Below are 22,756 nucleotides of genomic sequence, written 5' to 3' on the forward strand. Positions count from 1 at the left end.
GAATCCCAGAGTGTCTATCGGCCATATCCTCCTTCTTCTCCTCTTGCTTCCTCAAGCTCAATGTGGACAAATCTGAACTCATTATCTTTCCTCCATCACGCATATCTTCCCTACCTGATCTATCTATCAAAATAAATGAAATCACACTTTCCCCTGTCCCCAAAATCCGCTGCCTCGAAGTAACCCTTGACTCTGCCCTGTCCTTCAACTAATTACGGTAATCTCTTTCCTCACTACACTCCTGCTTCCCCTCTTTCCAAATCCCTTCACTGGCTCCCAATTTCCCAGCGTATCCAGTTTAAATTACTAACACTGACCTACAAAGCCATCCATAATCTTTCTCCGTATATTTCCACACTAATCTCTCAATATCTTCCCTCATATAACGACCTCCTCCTCTCCTCTACGCTTATTCGCTCCTCACCCAATCGCCTCCAAGACTTCTCCCGAATAACACCCATCCTCTGGAATTCAGTGCCCCAACACATCCAGTTATCCACTACTTTTGGATCCTTCAAAAGAAACCTGAAAACCCACCTCTTCAAGGAAGCTTACAGCCTGTAAAGACCACACGGCCACCTCAACACCATTGGAGCTACTGCAAACCTCGACCTACTGTCTCCTTCCACATAATCCTGTAGAATGTAAGCCCGCAAGGGCAGGGTCCTCTTCACTCTGTATCAGTCTGTCATTGTTAGTTTTGTTTACTGTAAGTGATATTTGTGTTATTGATGTAACCCCTTCTCATGTACAGCACCATGGAATTAATGGTGCTATATAAATAAATAATAATAATTTTCATTAGCCATCCAGAGCCACATTGGATTGGTGTGATACCTGGGAACGCTGTTTGCCTACGCATATTTAACTCCATGTGTAGCTTCATCAGCAGAATTGTAGTCCATTTAATTTTAGGGGCAGAGGGAATAGAATACACTGCACACTCTATGTGTATACAATGCAAAAATAGTGAAAATTTATTTATGGACACAAACATAGGATTCCAAACGTTGAAAGCGACCAGAAGTAAATGACGTTTTGGCTCTGCCAGAGCTTTAATCATATAATCGCTAGAATGAAACAAAGAAAATAAATATAAATGTACAATATATGCAATGTACCCGACAAAGTATGAAATATAAACATGACCTAAAAAAGGAAAAGAAGAAAAATTGGCCCCAACAAAGGAAATTACCGTATATACAATCGAATGAAAATGCATTGAGTACAGCAAGCACCAATTGTGGTCCAGAGGTAATAAGAATTGAAAATAAGCAAGATAAATAAGGAGCTAGGATCTACGGTTTAAATGGCATAAAGCAATTTTACCTTAGTTTAAATAGAGTGGAAGGTGAAGAAAATCACTTGGAGATTGTAGAGCAGACTGTGAAAAATAGTGATGGTAAGTACAAGAATAATATAGTGAATATCATGCAGAAAATAATCTATGACATACAGTATACCCTTTTGCTGTAGCGTAATGGTATTAAGGCTTGTGCCGTATGTGATCCCTGGTGTGGGTTCTATAAGCAAATATGCAGGAACATCAATGTAAGGGCAGCAGTTATTTGGATCCCACAGCGATATTAGCAGGAATGAGAGCCTAGATAAGAGGGTAATTACCTGATATGTATGCTGGAAGAGCGGCGCTCCCGCACCCTGCTATGTCAGTGTGCTGCAGCCAGCGGTGCTGGGGCTTAAGTGAGCGCTCGTATTATCCGGGCAGGAAGAGCGTCCTCCAGACCGGAAGTGACGTTGCTGCTACTGTGGACGCGACCGCGCATGCGCTGCCGCCGAATGGTGCATCTTGGGTTGCCAAGATACAGTGTTGATATGTACTGGCCAGTGTTGTATTAGATAGGCTGGTGAATACACTATGTGACCCATGCGTGGCCGGGGGAACAGGCACAGGGGAATGTACTAATCATGAATGGTATATACGCGGACACCATGTAAATGAGGGAAAGGGACGGAGTAAGCATATAAAGGGAAAGCAATAATAAATTAAATGAAACTCACCATGAGGTTCAACGTGTCTGAAAAAAGAGGGAATACATTATAAAACCTGTAATTAAATTAACCAGTCAATTTCTCTGTTAAGGCCTTTTGGGGATAAGGTATCCAGTGTAAAGATCCAGTATCTTTCCCTGGATTTTAATTGTTTAATATGATTCCCTCCCCGTCCCTACCTGTTCAAGTACCTGAAATTTGAGTTGTGTCACAGAGTGCCTAGCTTTGGAAAAATGATCTGGGAGTGGAAGCCAAGTTTTACCACAGCGGATCTTAGATTTATGGCTTGCTAAGCGGTCTCTGACTTGTTGGGTGGTCTCCCCAACGTAGAGAAGACCACAGGGGCATTTGATCATGTAAATTACAAAATTTGATTCGCATGTATAGAAACCACGAATAGGCAAGGTTTTACCAGTCCTGGGGTGGGTAACGTTATCCGATTTAATGACATTGGAACAAGCGGCACAATTTAAACAGGGGAAAGTACCGTATCGGCGTGGACTGAGGAATCCCTGAGTGGGGTTTAGACGCGTGCTACCCATGTCGTCTCTGACCACTTGGTCTTTAATATTGGGTGGTCTCCTGGTACTCATCAGTACTGGTGCTTGAAAGGAAGTAACCTCTGGGTAGGCCCTACCCAAAAGTGGCCAATGTCTCTTAATGACGGAATAGCCTTTAGTCATGAAGGGATGGTGTGTATGGACAAATGGTATTCTTTCCTGTGGTTGTCGTGATATAGGAGTAGTAGGGGGGTTTAGAGATCTCATTAATTAAAGTTCCAGGAGAGTGGAGGGATAGTCCTTGTCTTTGAATTTCTGTGACATTGTTAGCGGTTTGACAGAGTGCAGTGGTGTGCTTACTGCTGTCAGTGCTGTGGCCGGTGACTGTAGACATGCCAGGCATGCCGCAGCCTCTATGACTGAAAGCTGAAGGCTCCCAAAAGGAATAAAGTTAATTTTCCCAGATAACACACTTTCAGTACAACAGCCGGGCACCTTGCTAACACGGTTATCCTGCAGATTAACCCTATATCTGCAGTTTAGTAACATTATGTATCATGACAGCCCTTTGCGGTTACCGTATGTCCTCACATTGCTAGCGGTTTTTGCAGCATCTTTGTCACCTGTGGGTTTTTATTGTATTTAACTGTGTATACAAACTAGTGAGTGGCAGTCTCCAGGAGAATGGTCTGGTCACTTCTTTTAGTCGCTTCACAGCTCTCAGTGCAGGTCTTTTTGACATTGCAATGCATATGTTAATTATTTTCAGCATTTTTTTAAATCTGTTTTTCAGCTTGATTTCAGGTGTAATGTAAGTGAAAAATGCAGTGTGTGCATATACCCTAAGGTAATCACTAACATCATGTAAAAGAATATTTTCCCATGTCAAAGGTATCCATAGCTTTATTAAGTTCTTTATGCAAAAACTGTTCAGGTTGAAGGACCATTGAGAGGTCATTGATCCTAAACGTGTGGGTGACCTACGGTATGTTGATTTTGCCCAGTAATCTCAATTGAGAACACTGCAGTCAGATTCTCTGCAGTCTGCAATGGCTGATACTGCAAAACTACAGTCCGCCGTGCGCCTCACAGCAATTGTACGCACAATGTAAGATCGTGTCTGCCAGGGGCATAACTACCAGGGCGGAGACGGGGGCTCCTATTCTGGGCAGCCTTTACTGTAAAAGGTTAAAAAGGGTGAGAATCATAATGTGGTGAAACGCGCATTAACCATATAAATGTTTGAGTTGAAAATGACAGCAGCCCAATAAGTAACACCTCCACTGGAATTCTGGTCTCTGCCCGTACATCACATGTTCCTCCACCAGCAGCCATTGTATGGGCAGAAGTGCTGGTCAGTGTGAGGAAAGCTGCACTCATAAGGCCTCCTTCACATGTACACGTTTCTAGTACGTGTAGCATCCGTTACCACACCTACTGGAGACACGTATCCACACACACCTATTAAAACCTATGGTGATCTTCACCTGTCCATTTTTTCCCAGCCGCAAGGATGACAAGGGCCAATATAAGTCAGTGGGTCTGTGTAAACCGTGTACAGCACACGTGTGGCATGCATGTGCTCTACTTTGTTTAACATTGCAAAGTATAGGAGAAGCTTTGGAATTTATTTTTCTTAAGCCATACCCGAAAAAACAGATGGCACACGGATTGTTCAGTGATCCAAAACACTGATGATACCGGTACCAGTATTATACAGACATGTGAAGGAAGCCTAGGAGAAAGTGGCCGACCGCTTTTTACCTCAATGATCTCGTTCTGACGGTGTAACATGAGCGTTACTAACTTGTGTACCTTTTTTGAGCTCCTTCCAGCTGATTTCTGGCCACAGTCAACAAGTTGAACAAGTCTTTAAAAGCAGAGCATGCAGGATTTGTAATGATGCCATATTGCAATTGGAACGCCCGCCAGGGCTGTGGGGTACTCTGAACCGGATCGGCACAGTTCTTAAAGGGGATGTGTCACGGCAGCGGTGACCCAATCCGTGGCCCTGGATGTCCAGTAAAAGTCAAATGATGAAATTAGAGGGAAATGGGAAATGTTCGTGACACCCCCTGTGGTACACGGCAATAAATGTGTTAGCCGACGCTGCTTCAGAGTATGTTGGGGCTGATGGTGATGAGTTGGTACAGCTTTCCATAGGCAGCGCTAAACCCCAGGGCAACTTTATGAATAGGTGATATGATGGTGGTGGTTGTGGTAGGCTGGGCAGGTGTTGTAGAAATAACGCAAAGGACACAGTAAGGTGCAGTTTCCACTTTTACTCACAGTTCTCCAGTCCACACACGTCAGCTTGATGCTGTGTTCTTCAGGTTAGTGGTCCAGCAAACTCCCAGGCAAATAGGGATGCACCTTTCCAGGACTCCTTTCGTATGCCTTTCTCTGGCGGTCTCACTACACTGGCATTCCTCTTCTCCTGTCCAGCGCCTTACCCACAGTGTCCCAAGCCAGCAGCAATGAACCTGGTTGGGCGACGTCCCCTGAATTCTATACGACTGCCTTTTTGGCGAAGTATGGGTGGATGTGGCTGCTTCTTGCAAAAGTCACAGCTGAACTTGAAGTAGTCCACTAAGTTGGGGCCAGTCCCCTGCCTGCGACCTGGTCCCTCCACATCTGGATGCGGGCCCCACGGGTGGCTTCTGCACTACCCGTGCCCCTAGGACACCTTCAGTCCTCTCTGGAGCTTCCTTCTTGCTCTCTCTCACACTTCGCTGTTCTGTCTCTCAGGAGCTGCAGACCTGCACGTCTGCTCAACTCCACTTCTCTCGCTATCTCTTCTCTGCAATCTCTCTCTAGCTCCCTCTGACTGGGAGCTCCTTCTCAGCAGGTCTTACTGCATCTCCTTCCTCTCACAATCTCACTAACTTTCCCTCCTAATTAGCTCCTCCCCTACTCTACCTACCCCACCCACTCCCTAACACCCTTTCCTATCCAGCCTGGGAAGAGGCCTTCCTCCCTAAAGGGTACGCCCAGGTGCCCCGCCCCGACTGAACTGGTGTGTGTTGGATGTGAGTGTTAGAGTCCTAGGTAGTGCTCCCTCTTTACATCCTGAGAGTAGGATACCACACCTCTGGGTGAGGTGCAGTACCTCTGTGGCGACTGGACCCCAGGGGCGCCACACAATACCTTACATGGCCAGCTGTTCCACTGTTACTGACATCAGCTTTTTCATTGATATGTAAATGAATATGATCACTGCCTTCTGCTTGTCTGACTGCTGCTTTGAAGTCACATGTGATAGAGGCTGTCAGTCAAGCAGCAGGCATCAGCGCTGGGTGGGAATAGAGCTGGAATGACAGAGGCTTCCGATATGGGCTATGCAGATATGGGCTACATACACATATAAATGGAGGGGGGGGCAAAGTCCTGTTCTTAGATTTGCTTTAACTCTCACAACAACTGTCCAGGGCTCCCATACACATACAAATCGACAATGTTGGATTTGGCCGACATTAGTCTAATGTGTATAGAGGGGTATTAAAGTATGTAGAGATGCTGCCAATCCTTCTGCAAGGCCAAAAAAACAGGATGAGCAATAGTAATTGACTTTAATGTTCTTAAAGAGAACCTGACAGTGGTTCAGATACTGGCTGCCTGTTTTGAACCATGTATGCTACATGTCAAAATATGTTTTAACTCCTTAACGACCGGTGTCATAAATATACATAATTGATTAGGCAGCTGCTACAAAGGCAAATAAAATAATGGGATGCATTAAAAGAGGCATAGATGCTCATGAGGAGAACATAATTTTACCTCTATACAAGTCACTAGTTCGACCACACTTAGAATACTGTGCACAGTTCTGGTCTCCGGTGTTTAAGAAAGACATAGCTGAACTGGAGCGGGTGCAGAGAAGAGCGACCAAGGTTATTAGAGGACTGGGGCGTCTGCAATACCAAGATAGGTTATTACACTTGGGGCTATTTAGTTTGGAAAAACGAAGACTAAGGGGTGATCTTATTTTAATGTATAAATATATGAGGGGACAGTACAAAGACCTTTCTGATGATCTTTTTAATCATAGACCTGAAACAGGGACAAGGGGGCATCCTCTGCGTTTGGAGGAAAAAAGGTTTAAGCATAATAACAGACGCGGATTCTTTACTGTAAGAGCAGTGAGACTATGGAACTCTCTGCCGTATGATGTTGTAATGAGTGATTCATTACTTAAATTTAAGAGGGGACTGGATACCTTTCTGGAAAAGTATAATGTTACAGGGTATATACACTAGATTCCTTGATAGGACGTTGATCCAGGGAACTAGTCTGATTGCCGTATGTGGAGTCGGGAAGGAATTTTTTTCCCCAATGTGGAGCTTACTCTTTGCCACATGGTTTTTTTTTGCCTTCCTCTGGATCAACATGTTAGGGCATGTTAGGTTAGGCTATGGGTTGAACTAGATGGACATATAGTCTTCCTTCAACCTTAATAACTATGTAACTATGATCAGTAGAGGATGAATGGAGAGGGCTTAGGAACTGAGCTCCATCCATTCTTGGCAGATGATGGCTGTGTCATTCAGACATCATTTGCCTCCAGCAGCCGCGAGTGGTGTGTAGCCTGCGGCTGTTAAGCTATTGTTGTATGCAACTGACATTCTCTGACAGCGGTATTTACAGCATGCATCCTGTGGGGTACGCAGTGTTGTAACCACTCATTGGCTCCCCCATGACGTGATTGTGGGGCGCTAATGGGTTTCCATGACAGTCGGATGTCTTCTGAAGACCTCCATGCCTGTCATGATGGTACTCCTGTGCTCCTGTGTACGTCAGCTTTTGGCTATCGTTCATAGGAGACTGCGATTTGTGCTTTATGTAGAAAAACTGTGGTATTGCTGTGTATAGTACAAGCAATTGAATAATCGCGGGTTCAGTTTAAAAAAAAAAAAAAAAAAAACTGAAAATTTGAATCACCCACCTTTTCTGTCATTTAAAATAAAGATCTTTAAAAAAATGCACATATGTGGTATTGCTGTGTCCATAAAAGTCAGATCTATCAAAATCTAGTATTAATTACTCTGATTGCTAAATGCTGTAACGAGAAAATAAATCAGAATTCCAGAATTACGGCATTTTGGTCACCACAGTTCCTCAAAAAGTTCAATAAGAAGTGATCGAGACGTTGCAGCTATCTAAAAATTGTAACAATGAAAACATCCGGTCACCCTGCAAAGATTAAGCCCTCACGCAGGGCCATCAACTGCTAAATGAAATCTTTACAGGTCTTAGAAAATAACAACCCAAGCAATTTTTCTTTCATGATGTTCATAATTTTTTTTGTCACCACTTAACTATGCAAGTTTGGTATCGCCAGAATCGTACTGACCTGGATGATAAGTGTCATGTGTGTACTGCGACAAGAGGAGCCAGAAGACTGCAGTGTCTGAATTTCTCTTGCTCCTGTACTGATTAGAAGACTTCACCTTCATATTAAACAGTACAAGTTTCTTTTAGCAGTGTAGGGGTTAATCTGCTCACATGAGAGCTCCTGGAAGCTTTCTTGTATTAAGGCTCTCAGCTGTGCACTGTTAGCCACTCCCATCTCCAATGTAATCTGGGCCCTGGCTAGAACTCATGTCAGAGGTAGCTTTTGCTGCATGGCTGGAGGTTGTTGTTGGTTATTATTGGAGAAGGCGTTTGATGGATTTATCTGTGACTGCTAGGTTTTGAGTGTGTGATAATTCCCTTTCTTCTCCTACTTTGGTTTAACCCCATCCTCCACTCACCGATGCATTCCTCTTTTATATGTGTGTGTAAATTTGTATGTTTGCCATTTTTCGTTACCCCTGTTCGTATTACCTTGTTAGTCTGGTTGGTGTATTACTGTACACTACAACTCCGCTCTTCCCTGGGTGGGGAAGGGTACAGACTGAGGGCAGATTCAGAAACTAAGGCAAGGTACATCGCGCATGGCGTTTGTGGCCCTGGCATCTTCACCATCAGAAGTAATCCAGGGATCACGGCAAGCTAGGGCGCCACTAGCGTTAGGGACAGGGAAGGAGCCCGGGACACCCGACAACAGAGTCGTGACAATTAGATTTCCAGATAATTTTACTGCACAATGAACGCCATCAAAACAAAACTCAAGAAAAAAAAATGCAATTCCACATTTGTTTTTTTTTTAAGTTCACCTCACTTCGAATTTTTTTCACCTTTTCCAGTACATTATTGTAATATGAATGGTGTTATAGTATGACTCATCCCACAAAAATAGCCAGCATTCATATGGCTATGTAGGTGGAAATATAAAAAAGGTGTTGGCTGTTGCAAGAAGGAGAGGAAAAAAACAAAAGCGCAAAAATATGATTCGCCTGGCCCTTAAGTGGTTAAACGATGGCCAGGGACCAAAGCATGGGTGACATATTTGAGTTCTGTTTTTATCTGAAATGCCCCAATATTTCAGAACCAAACTAATATGGCTGAAATGATCCAGCCAGTGCCTGATGCATTCTCCCATGGTTGGTATCCGCTGTCTGGTTCCCTTTCCATTAATCTCTATTGTGCAGCATTTGTTCAGTGTCTGGTGTCTCTTTCTGTTTGATGTGATCACACAGTAGCTGAGGTCTCCTGATCCTGTGTGGCGCTCACAATCCCCTGTGCTTTTAGTTTTGCCTTTGTATGTGTGAGTAATAATTAAATCAGCAATACCCGGAAGGTGAAGGGAAGGATTTATAGTGGGAAAGGCTGTAGCTGCCTTATACGTCATAGAACTGGCTTCATGTTGTGTGAAAATCCATCTCTACTTAGTCTGTCAAGGCTAATGAAGATGTTGGTGAAGCCCTGCTGAGCTAGTAATGTAAATTATTGTCCTGCTAGGAGCCATTTTCTGCAGAATTGTTGCTGGACTTCAAATACCACAGCTGTCACCTTGCTCTTCAACTCTGGCCATACTGTAATCCTAAGGCAGGAGTTCTGTGGGGGCCCTCTGACTGCTTGTATGACCATTGCCGAGGAGAGGGGGTATTCACATGGCAGTGCCATAACTACAAGGGGTGCCAATTAGCGATGAGCAACCGTGCTCGGATAAGGTGTTAGCTGAGCATGCTCCTTTCCTAATCGAGTATTTTCGGCGTGCTCGAAAAAAATGCTCGAGAAAATGTTTGACAGCTGCAACACATGTGGGGATTGCCTAACAAACAGCCGATCTCTGCATGTGCTGCAACTGTCGAACAGCCACGAGACATGCAGCCGCCGGCACTCAAGCATTTTTTTTCAAGCACGCTGAAGACACTAGAACACGAGCGTGCTCTTATAACACCTTATCCGAGCATGTTTGCTCATCGCTAGTGCCAGTTCATATGGGGGTGACCAGCTGCAGCACTATGTGTGGACTCTATGGAGGAGGCAAATGCACAGAGCTGAATTATTCTATGGAGAGCCAGCCAACTACACACCTGATAATACCGGAGAATATTTTATATAGACAACATGCCAAATATGATGGAAAACAAAGCCCTGATGACGTCTGTTACTCCATCAAATGCAAATTCTGTATGCGAGAACTTTGATAATTACTGATCTGATCGATTTTGGTAGAGAAAGAAGCAGATCTCTCGGAGATCTATTACAAAGTTGATTATTTTCACATGTACTATAGATTCATGAAATAAAAATTTAAACAACGGTTACGCTGTAATGATCCAGCCTATTTGTAAGCCAATAATGTACTAACATCCTCCTGTGTACTAATATATTCTACTAGATGGTGGCCTGATTCTAACGCATCGGGTATTCTAGAATATGCATGTCCACGTAGTATATTGCCCAGCCACGTAGTATATTGCACAGCCCGCGCAGTACCACGCACGCAGTATATAACACAGGCCACATAGTGTATAACACAGGCCACGTAGTGTATAGCACAGCCCACGCAGTACATTGCACAGCCCGCGCAGTACATTGCACAGCCCGCGCAGTACATTGCCCAGCCACGTAGTATATTGCTCAGTCACGTAGTATATTGCCCAGTCACGCAGTATATTGCCCAGTCACGTAGTATATTGCCCAGTCACGTAGTATATTGCCCAGCCACGTAGTATATTGCCCAGTCACGTAGTAGTATATAATACAGCACACGTAATATATTGCACAGCCCACGCAGTATATAGCAATGTGCACACCATATTTTAAAATGAATTAAAATAAAAAATAGTTATATACTCACCCTCCGTTGGCCCCCGGATCTAAGCGGTTACCGACAATCCTAGCGCGCTCCGGTCTGAAGAGTGCATTGCGGTCTCGCGAGATGATGTAGCGGTCGCGCAAGACCGCACGTCATCATCTCGCGAGAACGCAATGCATGGAGCGGACACCGGGGCGTCGCGAGGTGCGGGAAAGGCCTGTTCCTGATCCGACGGACGGTGAGTATATAACTATTTTTTATTTATTTTATTTTTTTTAGCATTAGATCTTTTTACTATTGATGCTGCATAGGTCGCATGAATAGTAAAAAGTTGATCACACAGGGTTAATAGCAGCGTTAACCGAGTGCGTTACACCGCGGTCAATGCTGCCATTAACCCTGTGTGAGCGCTGACTGGAGGGGAGTACGGAGCGGGCAGTGACTGCGGGGAGGAAGGAACGGCCATTTTTCCACCGGACTGTGCCCATCGGTGATTGGTCGTGGCAAAACAGCCACGACCAATCAGCGACTTGGATTTCCATGACAGACAGAGGCCGCGACCAATGAATATCCGTGACATACAGACAGAAAGACAGACAGACGGAAGTGACCCTTAGACAATTATATAGTAGATTATCAATAAGTCACACTGACATTTTCTTTTAAGATTCTTAAAGTATATACTGCAAGCTCGGCAGGCTGTCCTGCGGAGTTCCAGCTGTGGGAGGTGTGGGGGTTTTTTCGTTTTTTTTTTTTAATGATCCCTTTAACATTTGACGTAGCCGCAAGAAATGGCATAAGTGCCAGTACCACTCCCGGGACCTTCTCCTATTTCTAGAATAGGGGTCTCGTGACCCTCTTTGTTTCAGCATTTGCTTTGTGGCTCCAATGAAGAAGTGTTTTTGCAGGTTGTTGAATCCATCTAATGAAGATTATAGGAGCTGCACAGTTTTTAGTCATACTAAACCTAATCCAAAAGTTTTATTATGGTTATTTATTTTTCTAGTTTCAAGATAAATGTGTATGTAATATGTAGATCCATTAATAGAAGTGAACATTTGCCCTTCAGATATGTAACTTGCACATAGACGTTAAATGCGTTGTCTCATGGTCCTATCATCTGGAGCGCACCACTCCCCTGCCTTGCGTGCACCTGCTTGCCAAGTGGCGGTGCGCTCCTGAAAATTTGCAGCTTTACCTCTGCAGCATGGGCGAAACGGAGGGGCAGGGGTAGTTGGCACATAGCAGCTATTGCAAGCAGAGGTGGCCTGTAACCTTGGAAATTAGTTATACACCGCAGAATTTAAAATTCTTGTGTTCTGGAGAACAGAACATAATTTTTAATGTAAGGAAAATTGCAAAGTTGCTTGTTTTTACAGGCACTTTGCAATTTCATTCCTTTAATAAAATAAGACAACCCCTACAATGCAACCTAAACCATGTTATTTTGAGAAACAAATGTTAGGCCTATTTTGGGGGGAGGGATGAGGATGATCAGGCATGTTTAATTTACTCTCAGTGGAGATGAGCTGTGGTTCACTCCCCTCGTCCCATTCTGGACACGTGCACAAGAAATTAAAACTATTAAAAAAAAAACACATAAGAATTTCAAAATATAATAAAAGAAATATTGGAATAATAAAGATATATAAATACGGCACTAACTCCTATCTCTTATTTTCAAGGCATGGATAGTCTTTTCAAGACTGATGAAAGACAGAGGCTGGCCAAAGAAAGACGGGAAGAAAGGGAGAAATGTCTTGGTAAGTTTCCTTGTTTCTTATCACTTCTTTTTTTTTTTTTCAAGATAGAGGAGACTCGATTGTATCCAATTTATGTAACAGTGTGTTGGTAAGGATTTTATCAGTATAATAATTATGAAAAAATTAGTTTACACAGCTAAAATAAAGGGGCAATGTGTTGTACGTGATTTTGTGGCCCTATAAGGATTGGGACATATTGCCCAATGTTCCCCTTTGAAGAACAAGTATGTTGTGTAATGCGAATGATGACTTGTGTTAATGATGTTAATGTTATCTGCTGCCTGACAATAGGGAAAGCAAGAGTTAAAGTTTGGGACTAGCCCATAATGAAAGGGGCTAAGGTGACGGACCTGAGACAGTTCCTGTCAGAATTTTAGAAAGGGCCCACTAATGCATAAAGAAAAAAACACAAGGTCTGGCAATATAGATGGGTGAAAAGACGCGGAACCGTGGGTTGAGAATAGGACTGTACTAACTGGACTGTAGTATTGAGCCGGGCTACGTTGAAGTGTAGAGGAACGTTGAAGATAGAAGATAAAAGGGAATAGATATTGTATGTGGAAAATGCTCCGTAAAGGAAAGGAAAACGTTAATGAAGATATGTCCCCTGTATGTAATCCCTCCCAATTTATCGCTGAGTAAAAGTTTCTTTTTGACTGGTGGTCTCCCTTACTCAACTGTCAAGGACCTGGACCTGGCCATCCCAAGCCATCAGTTACATGCGGCCTACAAAGCCGTAGCGCCCCCACACCACAAGTCCACACACCCAGCCGGACCCCCAGCTTCATGTATCGTGATGGGGTGCAAGAGACGAGTACCTCACCCACGGCTACCTGCCTGCGCCACGTTACAGACCTTACTCTTATATAAGTATCACAGCTTCTCCTCCTGTACTAAATAATAATAATAAAATAATGCAGCCTTTCTCACACACTGCACAGCTCTCCTGTTATCAGGTTTGCATGGTCTGTCCCAGGGCAGATTGGTGTGTGTGTCACATGGTTCATCTTCATTTTATAACGTAATGTATATTCACTTTTCTATTTCTAGCGGTCAGAGAGCAACAAATTTTGGAAAAAGAAAGGAGAGCAAAACTACAGTATGAGAAACAAATAGAAGAGCGATGGAAGAAGCTCGAAGAGCAGCGTGTGAGAGAGGATCAGAAGCGGGCAGCGGTGGAAGAGAAAAGGAAGCTGAAAATAAGAGAGGAAGAAGTAAGAGACATCCTCTACCCCTGTGAATGACTGCTCCTTTGTCATTTTCAGAATTGGCAGAATTAAGTTCAGGCGGCCATTTAAAATTTGACTCAACTAGCTACATGTGCTTGTCTGAATTAAAGGGAACCTGTCAGCAGGACTACAGAGAGTTTCAGGTTGGCACCGTTATACTGAATAAAATGATACCTGGGTTGATGAAATCAGTCTTGTGGTTGTTGTTTAATCTTTATTTTCAGTTTTGAGTTATTCATGTGTATGGCTTCTGACAGGTCCCTGATCCCTCACTGATCTGCCCCCTAGTTTACATAATGATTATTATATATATCTTGGGGAAAAAAAACTTCTGCAGGCAGCTTGTCAGCTGTGGCACTTGCGCTGCAACATGATCACATATGTAATGAAACACATTTGCTTGACGTAATCCTAAAGTTTCTAAAAAAAAAAAAAAAAAAAAAGTAAAAAAAATCCGTTTGAAAATGGCGTCGGCTGCATGAGGGCAGGAAGCGCCATCTTGCTAGAGAAAAAAAAAAATTCTTCCTCCAAGATGACACAGCAGGTGCTACTAGGCAGGCGGATTTCTTTTTATTTATTTTTTTTCCTTAAGGATTACATCAAACAAATATGTATATATTTCATTTCACATGCGATCAGGCTGCAGCGCCTGCCTGCAGAAGGTTTTTTTTTTTTCACAAGATATATAATATTTATTTTGTAAACTTAAGGTACCTTCACACTAAACGACGCTGCAGCGATCCAGACAATGATCCGGATCGCTGCAGCGTCGCTGTTTGGTCGCTGGAGAGCTGTCACACAGACAGCTCTCCAGCGACCAACGATGCCGGTAACCAGGGTAAACATCGGGTTACTAAGCGCAGGGCCGCGCTTAGTAACCCAATGTTTACCCTGGTTACCATCCTAAAAGTAAAAAAAACAAATGCTTCATACTTACCTTCCGCTGTCTGTCCCCGGCGCTGTGCTTCTCTGTATTGGCTGTGAGCACAGCGGCCGGAAAGCAGAGCGGTGACGTCACTGCTCTGCTTTCCGGCCGCTGTACTCACAGTGAGTGCAGGAAAGCACAGCGCCGGGGAGAAGGTAAGTATGAAGCGTTTGTTTTTTTTACTTTTAGGATGGTAACCAGGGTAAACATCGGGTTACTAAGCGCGGCCCTGCGCTTAGTAACCCGATGTTTACCCTGGTTACCAGCGAAGACATCGCTGAATCTGTGTCACACACGCCGATTCAGCGATGTCAGCGGGAGAGCCAGGGACCAAATAAAGTTCTGGCCTTCTAGCCCCGACAAACGACATCACAGCAGGATTCTGATCGCTGCTGCATGTCAAACTGAACGATATCGCTAGCCAGGACGCTGCAACGTCACGGATCGCTAGCGATATCGTTTAGTGTGAAGGTACCTTAAGGGGGCAGTTGACTGAGGGATTAGTGACCTGCCAGCAGTCTGCATTATGAATACCTTAGCAGGGCACCACATGAAGACCCCCTACAGGCCGCCCCAGGGCACGAGCATATCATTAACACAAAACTGAAAATAAAGATTAACCAACAACCACAAGACGGATTTTATCACCCAAGGTATAATTTTAATCAGTATAACGGCGCAGACCTGACACTGTCGGTAGGTTACTGTGCACAATCCTGCTGACAGGTTCCCTTTAGCACATAGGCTTACATTGGGTCAGTAGAAAACAAATCCACTGATGCATGTCACAGTATCTCAAAAGCCATATGCCAATTTAATAGACCCATATAAATTAATCTGGATGCTCCAGGAGATCATAAATCCTACACAGAAAAAGGAGTACAAGTCCAAACAGAAATCAATAAAATAAATATTTTATTAATAAGTAGGTAATAATAATCTTTATATAAACAGACATGAACAAGGCACAGACAAAATCTCATGTGTGGGAAAGCACCGCCACTGTAGTAACAGAAAGGGCTAACCAGCAGTCCATAAAAGTACAATCCATACACCCTGTTACAGTAACACAAATCCAATAAATGTAATAATACAGGGTAGAATATATGTTTAGTCAACAATATAAGCAGCAGGCATGAGATGTTCCATCAACCCTCACTCTAACCTGCAAAACTTACTGCAAAGTATAAGGGAAACCCTTTTAAGGACCGCTGGACTCACCCATGAAAGTATCTGTCAGTGCGTGCTAGATAGCAGCTCCAACGCGCGTTTCACGAAGAAGCCTACTCGAAAGCCAGACAATGGGTGTGCGCTAGCGATGTGCCGTCATTGAGTGACAGACCCTGGGACACGGGCTGCAGCGTTTCCGGGTCCGTCACTGCTAGCGCAAATAGAGCATCTGCTAGCTCTATCTGTGCTAGCGCAATGACATATCGGCACTTCAACGCATGTGTTGAACGGGCTGCTGTTAACGCAATGTGAACCCAGCTAACATCCATGTTTTCCGAATGAATCCTATTGGGGTTTTTGACAGAACTCCTGGCTCTTACAGTCTACAGGGCTGTTCTCATGTCCGTGTTTTGTGTCCACAAAAAAAATAAAAAAAAGAGATGTGTCCTTTTTGATCCGAAAAATGAATCAGTCTTGCCAAATGCAAGTCTATGGATCAATGAAAAATTAAGACAAACTGAAGTTGCTCTTGTTTCAGTGCAGCCCCTTTTTCACTGACTGCTTGATGGGAGAAGCTTTAGAAATCCCTGTCCGTTTGGATTTGTTTCTGCATATAAGGAGAACTGATGAAACCCTGATAGCAAAAACAAACACTGATGGAAATCTGATCCCACTCATGAAGATCAGGGAGTTAAGGTACCTTCACACTCAGCAACTTTACAACGGGAACGACAACAATCCGTGACGTTGCAGCGTCCTGGATAGCGATCTCGTTGTGTTTGACACGCAGCAGCGATCTGGATCCCGCTGTGCCATCGCTGGTCGGAGCTAGAAGTCCAGAACTTTATTTGGTCGCCAGGTCGGCGTGTATTGTCGTGTTTGACATCAAAAGCAACGATGCCAGCAATGTTTTACATGGAGCTAACAACCAGCTACAACGATAAGTGAGTCGCCGTTATGTCACTGGATCGCTCCTGCATCGTTCTGGAGTTGCTGTGTTTGACGTCTCTACAGCGACCTAAACAGCGACGCTGCAGCGATCGGCTCGTTGTCTATATCGCTGCAGCGTCGCTGAGTGTGACGGTACCTTTATTCACAGACCTATGCAAATATAACCAAAACCCTAATGTCTGAATATGGCCTAGTGGATATGTGCCCCAAAATGCTATATGTAGAAACTGCATCAACTCCCACAAATAACAAGATCCCATACTGATTCCATATGTTTATGTAAAAGATATAAATGTTGTCTGGTCCTAAAAGTTGTTATTCTCTTCTATGTAACCTAAATATTAAGGCTTTATAGCAGATATATAACCGATCCTGTAGTGTTGTGCATGTAACCCTATGGCTTTTCTTGCTCATTTTTCATTCTTCTGTGTCCATTACTGCAGTGAGAGTTGATGCAATAGTTGGTTGACCCGTATAACTACAATCTCAAAGTGTCACTTGTGCATTTAGACGTCAATAATTACTTCTAGTCACTGCAACGTGTATGATTATATTTTGCCTTTGCTTTTTAATTGCATCAAGTCACTGAGCGTTCTTATCGGGGTTTTTAAGATGATACTTTCCCCCACATAAAAAAAAGTATTGTTAGAACTTTGTTCCAATAGTGTATAAAAGACTATCTTACTATTTGTAATCCGTAATTATTGATTTCCACATGGTTTGCCATTGCTGTCTAACTAGTGTGTGCCATATCTGTAGTCTTTACGGTGAGGTTATATTTAACATCTTGCCATGCACACTGTAAATGGCATGTAGTACACGCCTTCCTGTATTTCCTGACTAACTGTCTGCACCTGTCCTGTATCCGCTGCATAGTGGAGTAAGCAATCATGGAAGGATGACGCGTGCACACATGTTCGATTCCTGCTGCCAATCTCACTGGCCCCTGTATGTCATGTCACTAGTGACAGAAAATATATTAAATAAATAAAGTAAAAAAATAAAATGACATTAAATTTACTTGGGAGTACACCATGAGATGTCACTAACCCAGGACTCAAACGTCATAGACGCGCTGATCCACTAGACCTTATATTAGTTCAGTTCTCCATAGAGAATAAAAAGCAATGTATACTCTCCTCCCGCATCTGTGCCATTCCAGGGCTGTCGGTGACCATACAAATTGGAGACATACTTTTTACTTCCAAGTTCCATCTCTTTCATCTGCTTTTCACTGATCCATTGTTAAGTCAATTGATAAATGAAAGTTCAGACAGTCTACGTGCTTCAGTTTTTAGAAATGGATCTGAAAAAAAAAAACTGAGGCAATACGGATAATTCATGAACGAAAAAAGAAACCAAGAAAACTTTGCGTGGATGTAGAAATAGATATGGATATGTTATTTTACCCTAAATTTGGGCCTAGGGCATGCACTTTTTCTTAAATTTTGCTCCAATTACTCCAATGATGATGTTTTTGTTATTTACACATGATGATAAATATGTTGGATGACTTTTGATTCAGCGATTATGCTAATTCTCTTGTCAGAAGTATGTAATTTTTTAGCTGTTCTGGATACCGCATTCTTCTAAATCTGATGTTATTTTTCTTTGTTTCCCTTGTACAATGCCTACAAGTAGTATTCAACCCCCTGCAGATTTAGCAGGTTTAATAAGATGCAAATAAGTTAGAGCCTTCAAACTTCAAACAAGAGCAGGATTTATTAACAGATGCATAAATCTTACAAACCAAAAAGTTTTGTTGCTCAGTTAAATTTTTATAAATTTTAAACATAAAAGTGTGGGTCAATTATTATTCAACCCCTAGGTTTAATATTTTGTGGAATAACCTTTGTTTGCAATTACAGCTAATAATCGTCTTTTATAAGACCTGATCAGGCCGGCACAGGTCTCTGGAGTTATCTTGGCCCACTCCTCCATGCAGATCTTCTCCAAGTTATCTAGGTTCTTTGGGTGTCTCATGTGGACTTTAATCTTGAGCTCCTTCCACAAGTTTTCAATTGGGTTAAGGTCAGAAGACTGACTAGGCCACTGAAACACCTTGATTTTTTGCCTCTTGAACCAGGCCTTGGTTTTCTTGGCTGTGTGCTTTGGGTCGTTGTCTTGTTGGAAGATGAAATGACGACCCATCTTAAGATCCTTGATGGAGGAGCGGAGGTTCTTGGCCAAAATCTCCAGGTAGGCTGTGCTATCCATCTTCCCATGGATGCGGACCAGATGGCCAGGCCCCTTGGCTGAGAAACAGCCCCACAGCATGATGCTGCCACCACCATGCTTGACTGTAGGGATGGTATTCTTTGGGTCATATGCAGTGCCATCCAGTCTCCAAACGTCACGTGTGTGGTTGGCACCAAAGATCTCGATCTTGGTCTCATCAGACCAGAGAACCTTGAACCAGTCAGTCTCAGAGTCCTCCAAGTGATCATGAGCAAACTGTAGACGAGCCTTGACATGACGCTTTGAAAGTAAAGGTACCTTACGGGCTCGTCTGGAACGGAGACCATTGCGGTGGAGTACATTACTTATGGTATTGACTGAAACCAATGTCCCCACTGCCATGAGATCTTCCCGGAGCTCCTTCCTTGTTGTCCTTGGGTTAGCCTTGACTCTTCGGACAAGCCTGGCCTCAGCACAGGAGGAAACTTTCAAAGGCTGTCCAGGCCGTGGAAGGCTAACAGTAGTTCCATAAGCCTTCCACTTCCGGATGATGCTCCCAACAGTGGAGACAGGTAGGCCCAACTCCTTGGAAAGGGTTTTGTATCCCTTGCCAGCCTTGTGACCCTCCACGATCTTGTCTCTGATGGCCTTGGAATGCTCCTTTGTCTTTCCCATGTTGACAATGTATGAGTGCTGTTCACAAGTTTGGGGAGGGTCTTAAATAGTCAGAAAAGGCTGGAAAAAGAGATAATTAATCCAAACATGTGAAGCTCATTGTTCTTTGTGCCTGAACAACTTCTTAATACTTTAGGGGAACCAAACAGAATTCTGGTGGGTTGAGGGGTTGAATAATAAATGACTTTTCACAATTAAAAAAAAAAATAAACAAAGAAATAACATTCTTTTTCGCTGCAGTGCATTTCACACTTCCAGGCTGATCTACAGTCTAAATGTCACAATGCCAAGTTAATTCCAAATGTGTAAACCTGCTAAATCTGCAGGGGGTTGAATACTACTTGTAGGCACTGTATATTGTTTCCTGAGATATGCCCCTTCTTCATTGTATGTAAATCTTGTCTTTTTATCCAAGTGGCCCTCTCCTCTTCTCTAAGGAAGTCTTATTGAGGACCACACCCAGTTAGATGAGAAGACAAGACTTCCCTAAAGGGAAGAAGAGGCCATATCACAAAAATTGAGAGGCACAAAAGAGAAATGATGCCAGCATCAGGAGAACAGAGATTATATATATATATATATATATATAGCGCAGGTGAGAGGTAGTCTTTAAGCTTCATATACGTTTTTATAATGGAAATTTGTTTTTCGAACAGTGGATGAAACCTCAACACAGAATGTCTTTTATACCTAATTATCTATGATGGATTATCCATCATTGTTGCTCAGGAAAAAACATGTAAATTGAATATTGATTGTTGGTGCGGTGATTGCATCCTAAACGATTTGAAGTCCTAATGACCTTTATCTGCATTATTCCTGCAATCTAGATGTTGGTTAATTGTCACACTTCTTAAAATGCAATGACCAGAAATGCAAATGTTTTATAATGTGTAATTGTATTACTCTCCTTTATCATATATCACCTTGAAATGCCGACTCAAGCTGTAAAATGTAGTTTTTAACTGTCCCTTTTCTACTGACATACGTGTGACTGCAGAATTAGGTTACTTGGGGTCTGTTTGGAGTTGATTACTATGAAGATGTTTGGTTCTGTGTGGGATCTATAGACACAAAACAATAAGGCCGGCTTCACACTTGCGAGTTTTACGGACGTAAGAGCGCAGAAACTACGTCCGTAAAACTCGCAAAAAATACGGCACAATTATTCTCTATGCCCCTGCTCCTATCTGCCGTATTTTACTGATCAGTATTATACGGCTTTCTACGGCCGTACAAAATCGCAGCATGCTGCGTTTTTCACCGTACTGCGCAAGAAATACGCCAATGAAAGTCTATGGAAGCGTGAAAAATACGGATTACACACAGACAAGCAGTGTGACTTGCGAGAAATACGCAGCGCTGTTAGAGAGAAAAGCCGGCAATTCAGTGCGGTATACAGTAAAATCACACTGACAGCTTCCAGTCCAATAGGTAGAATAAATGTGTACACATAGAATAGGTATATATATATATATATATATATATATATATATATATGTCAGTGAGACACATATATGTATATATATATTAATATTTATTCCAGCGCTATACAGCTTGAAAGCCGGTAATTCAATTACCGGCTTTTTCTTTCTCCTTCCTAAAACCCGACATGATTTGAGACATGGTTTACATACAGTAAACCATGTCTTCTCTCCATTTTTTTTGCAGATTCCACACTACTAATGTCAGTAGTGTGTATCTGCAAAATTTGGCCGTTCTATCTACTAAATTAAAGGGTTAAATGGCGGAAAAAATTGGCGTGGGCTCCCGCGCAATTTTCTCTGCCAGAGTAGTAAAGCCAGTGACTGAGGGCAGATATTAATAGCCTGGAGAGGGTCCACGGTTCTTGGCCCCCCCCCCCTGGCTAAAAACACCTGCCCCCAGCCACCCCAGAAAAGGCACATCTGGAAGATGCGCCTATTCTGGCACTTGGCCACTCTCTTCCCATTCCCGTGTAGCGGTGGGATATGGGGTAATGAAGGGTTAATGCCACCTTGCTATTGTAAGGTGACATTATGCCTAATTAATAATGGAGAGGCGTCAATTATGACACCTATCCATTATTAATCCAATTGAATGAAAGGGTTAAAAAACACACACATTATTAAAAATTAATTTAATGAAATAAAAACAAAGGTTGTTGTAATATTTTATTTAACGCCCAATCCAATCACTGAAGACCCTCGTTCTGTGAAAGAAAAAACATAATAAACCAACAATATACTTACCTTCCGCAGATCTGTAAAGTCCAACGATGTAAATCCTTCTGAAGGGGTTAAAACATTTTGCAGCAAGGAGTTCCGCTAATGCAGGCTGCTCCTTGCTGCAAAACCCCGGGGAATGAAGCTAAATATAGGTCAATGATCTATATTTAGCTTCATTTGCGGTGAGGCGCCCTCTGCTGGCTGTTCATAGATCGTGGGAACTTACCTAGAAAGCCTGGGAGTTTTCTAGGAAAGTTCCCACGATCTAGGAACAGCCAGCAGAGGGCGCCTCACCGCAAATGAAGCTAAATATAGGTCATTGACCTACTTTACCTTCATTTTCCGGGGTTTTTGCAGCCATGAGCATCATTGCATTAGCAAAGCTCGTGGCTGCAAAATATTTTAACCCCTTCAGATGGATTTACATCGTTGGACGTTACAGATCTGCGGAGGGTAAGTATATTGTTGGTTTATTATGTTTTTTTTACTTACAGAACGAGGGTCTTCAGTGACTGGATTGGGCGTAGAATAAAATACTCCAACAACCATTGTTTTTATTTCATTAAAATAATTTTAAATAATGTGTTTGTGTTTTATTTAACCCTTTACTAGTATTGGATTAATAATGGATAGGTGTCATAATTGACGCCTCTCCATTATTAATTAGGCTTAATGTCACCTTACAATAGCAAGGTGGCATTAACCCTTCATTACCCCATATCCCACCGCTACACGGGAATGGGAAGAGAGTGGCCAAGTGCCAGAATAGGCGCATCTTCCAGATGTGCCTTTTCTGGGGTGGCTGGGGGCAGGTGTTTTTAGCCAGGGGGGGCCAATAACCATGGACCCTCTCCAGGCTATTAATATCTGCCCTCAGTCACTGGCTTTACTACTCTGGCGGAGAAAATTGTGCGGGAGCCCACGCCAATTTTTTCCGCCATTTAACCCTTTAATTTAGTAGATAGAACGGACAAATTTTGCAGATACACACTACTGACATTA

At 43.0% G+C, this 22,756-nt stretch overlaps 1 protein-coding gene across 11 annotated transcripts in view; it reads left to right on the top strand.

The window, feature by feature from the left end:
* MAP7D2 (MAP7 domain containing 2) overlaps positions 1 to 22,756 on the top strand; it is a 155,587-nt gene that overhangs the window by 77,116 nt on the left and 55,715 nt on the right. For all 11 annotated transcript variants that reach the window (XM_069761497.1, XM_069761496.1, XM_069761502.1 and 8 more), the window contains exons 2-3: positions 12,342 to 12,419; positions 13,470 to 13,633. In XM_069761497.1, the coding sequence (XP_069617598.1) occupies positions 12,342 to 12,419; positions 13,470 to 13,633 (242 nt within the window). The remainder of the gene's footprint in view (positions 1 to 12,341; positions 12,420 to 13,469; positions 13,634 to 22,756) is intronic.

Source organism: Ranitomeya imitator, chromosome 3 (genome assembly GCF_032444005.1).
Source record: "Ranitomeya imitator isolate aRanImi1 chromosome 3, aRanImi1.pri, whole genome shotgun sequence".
Lineage (NCBI taxonomy): Eukaryota > Metazoa > Chordata > Amphibia > Anura > Dendrobatidae > Ranitomeya > Ranitomeya imitator.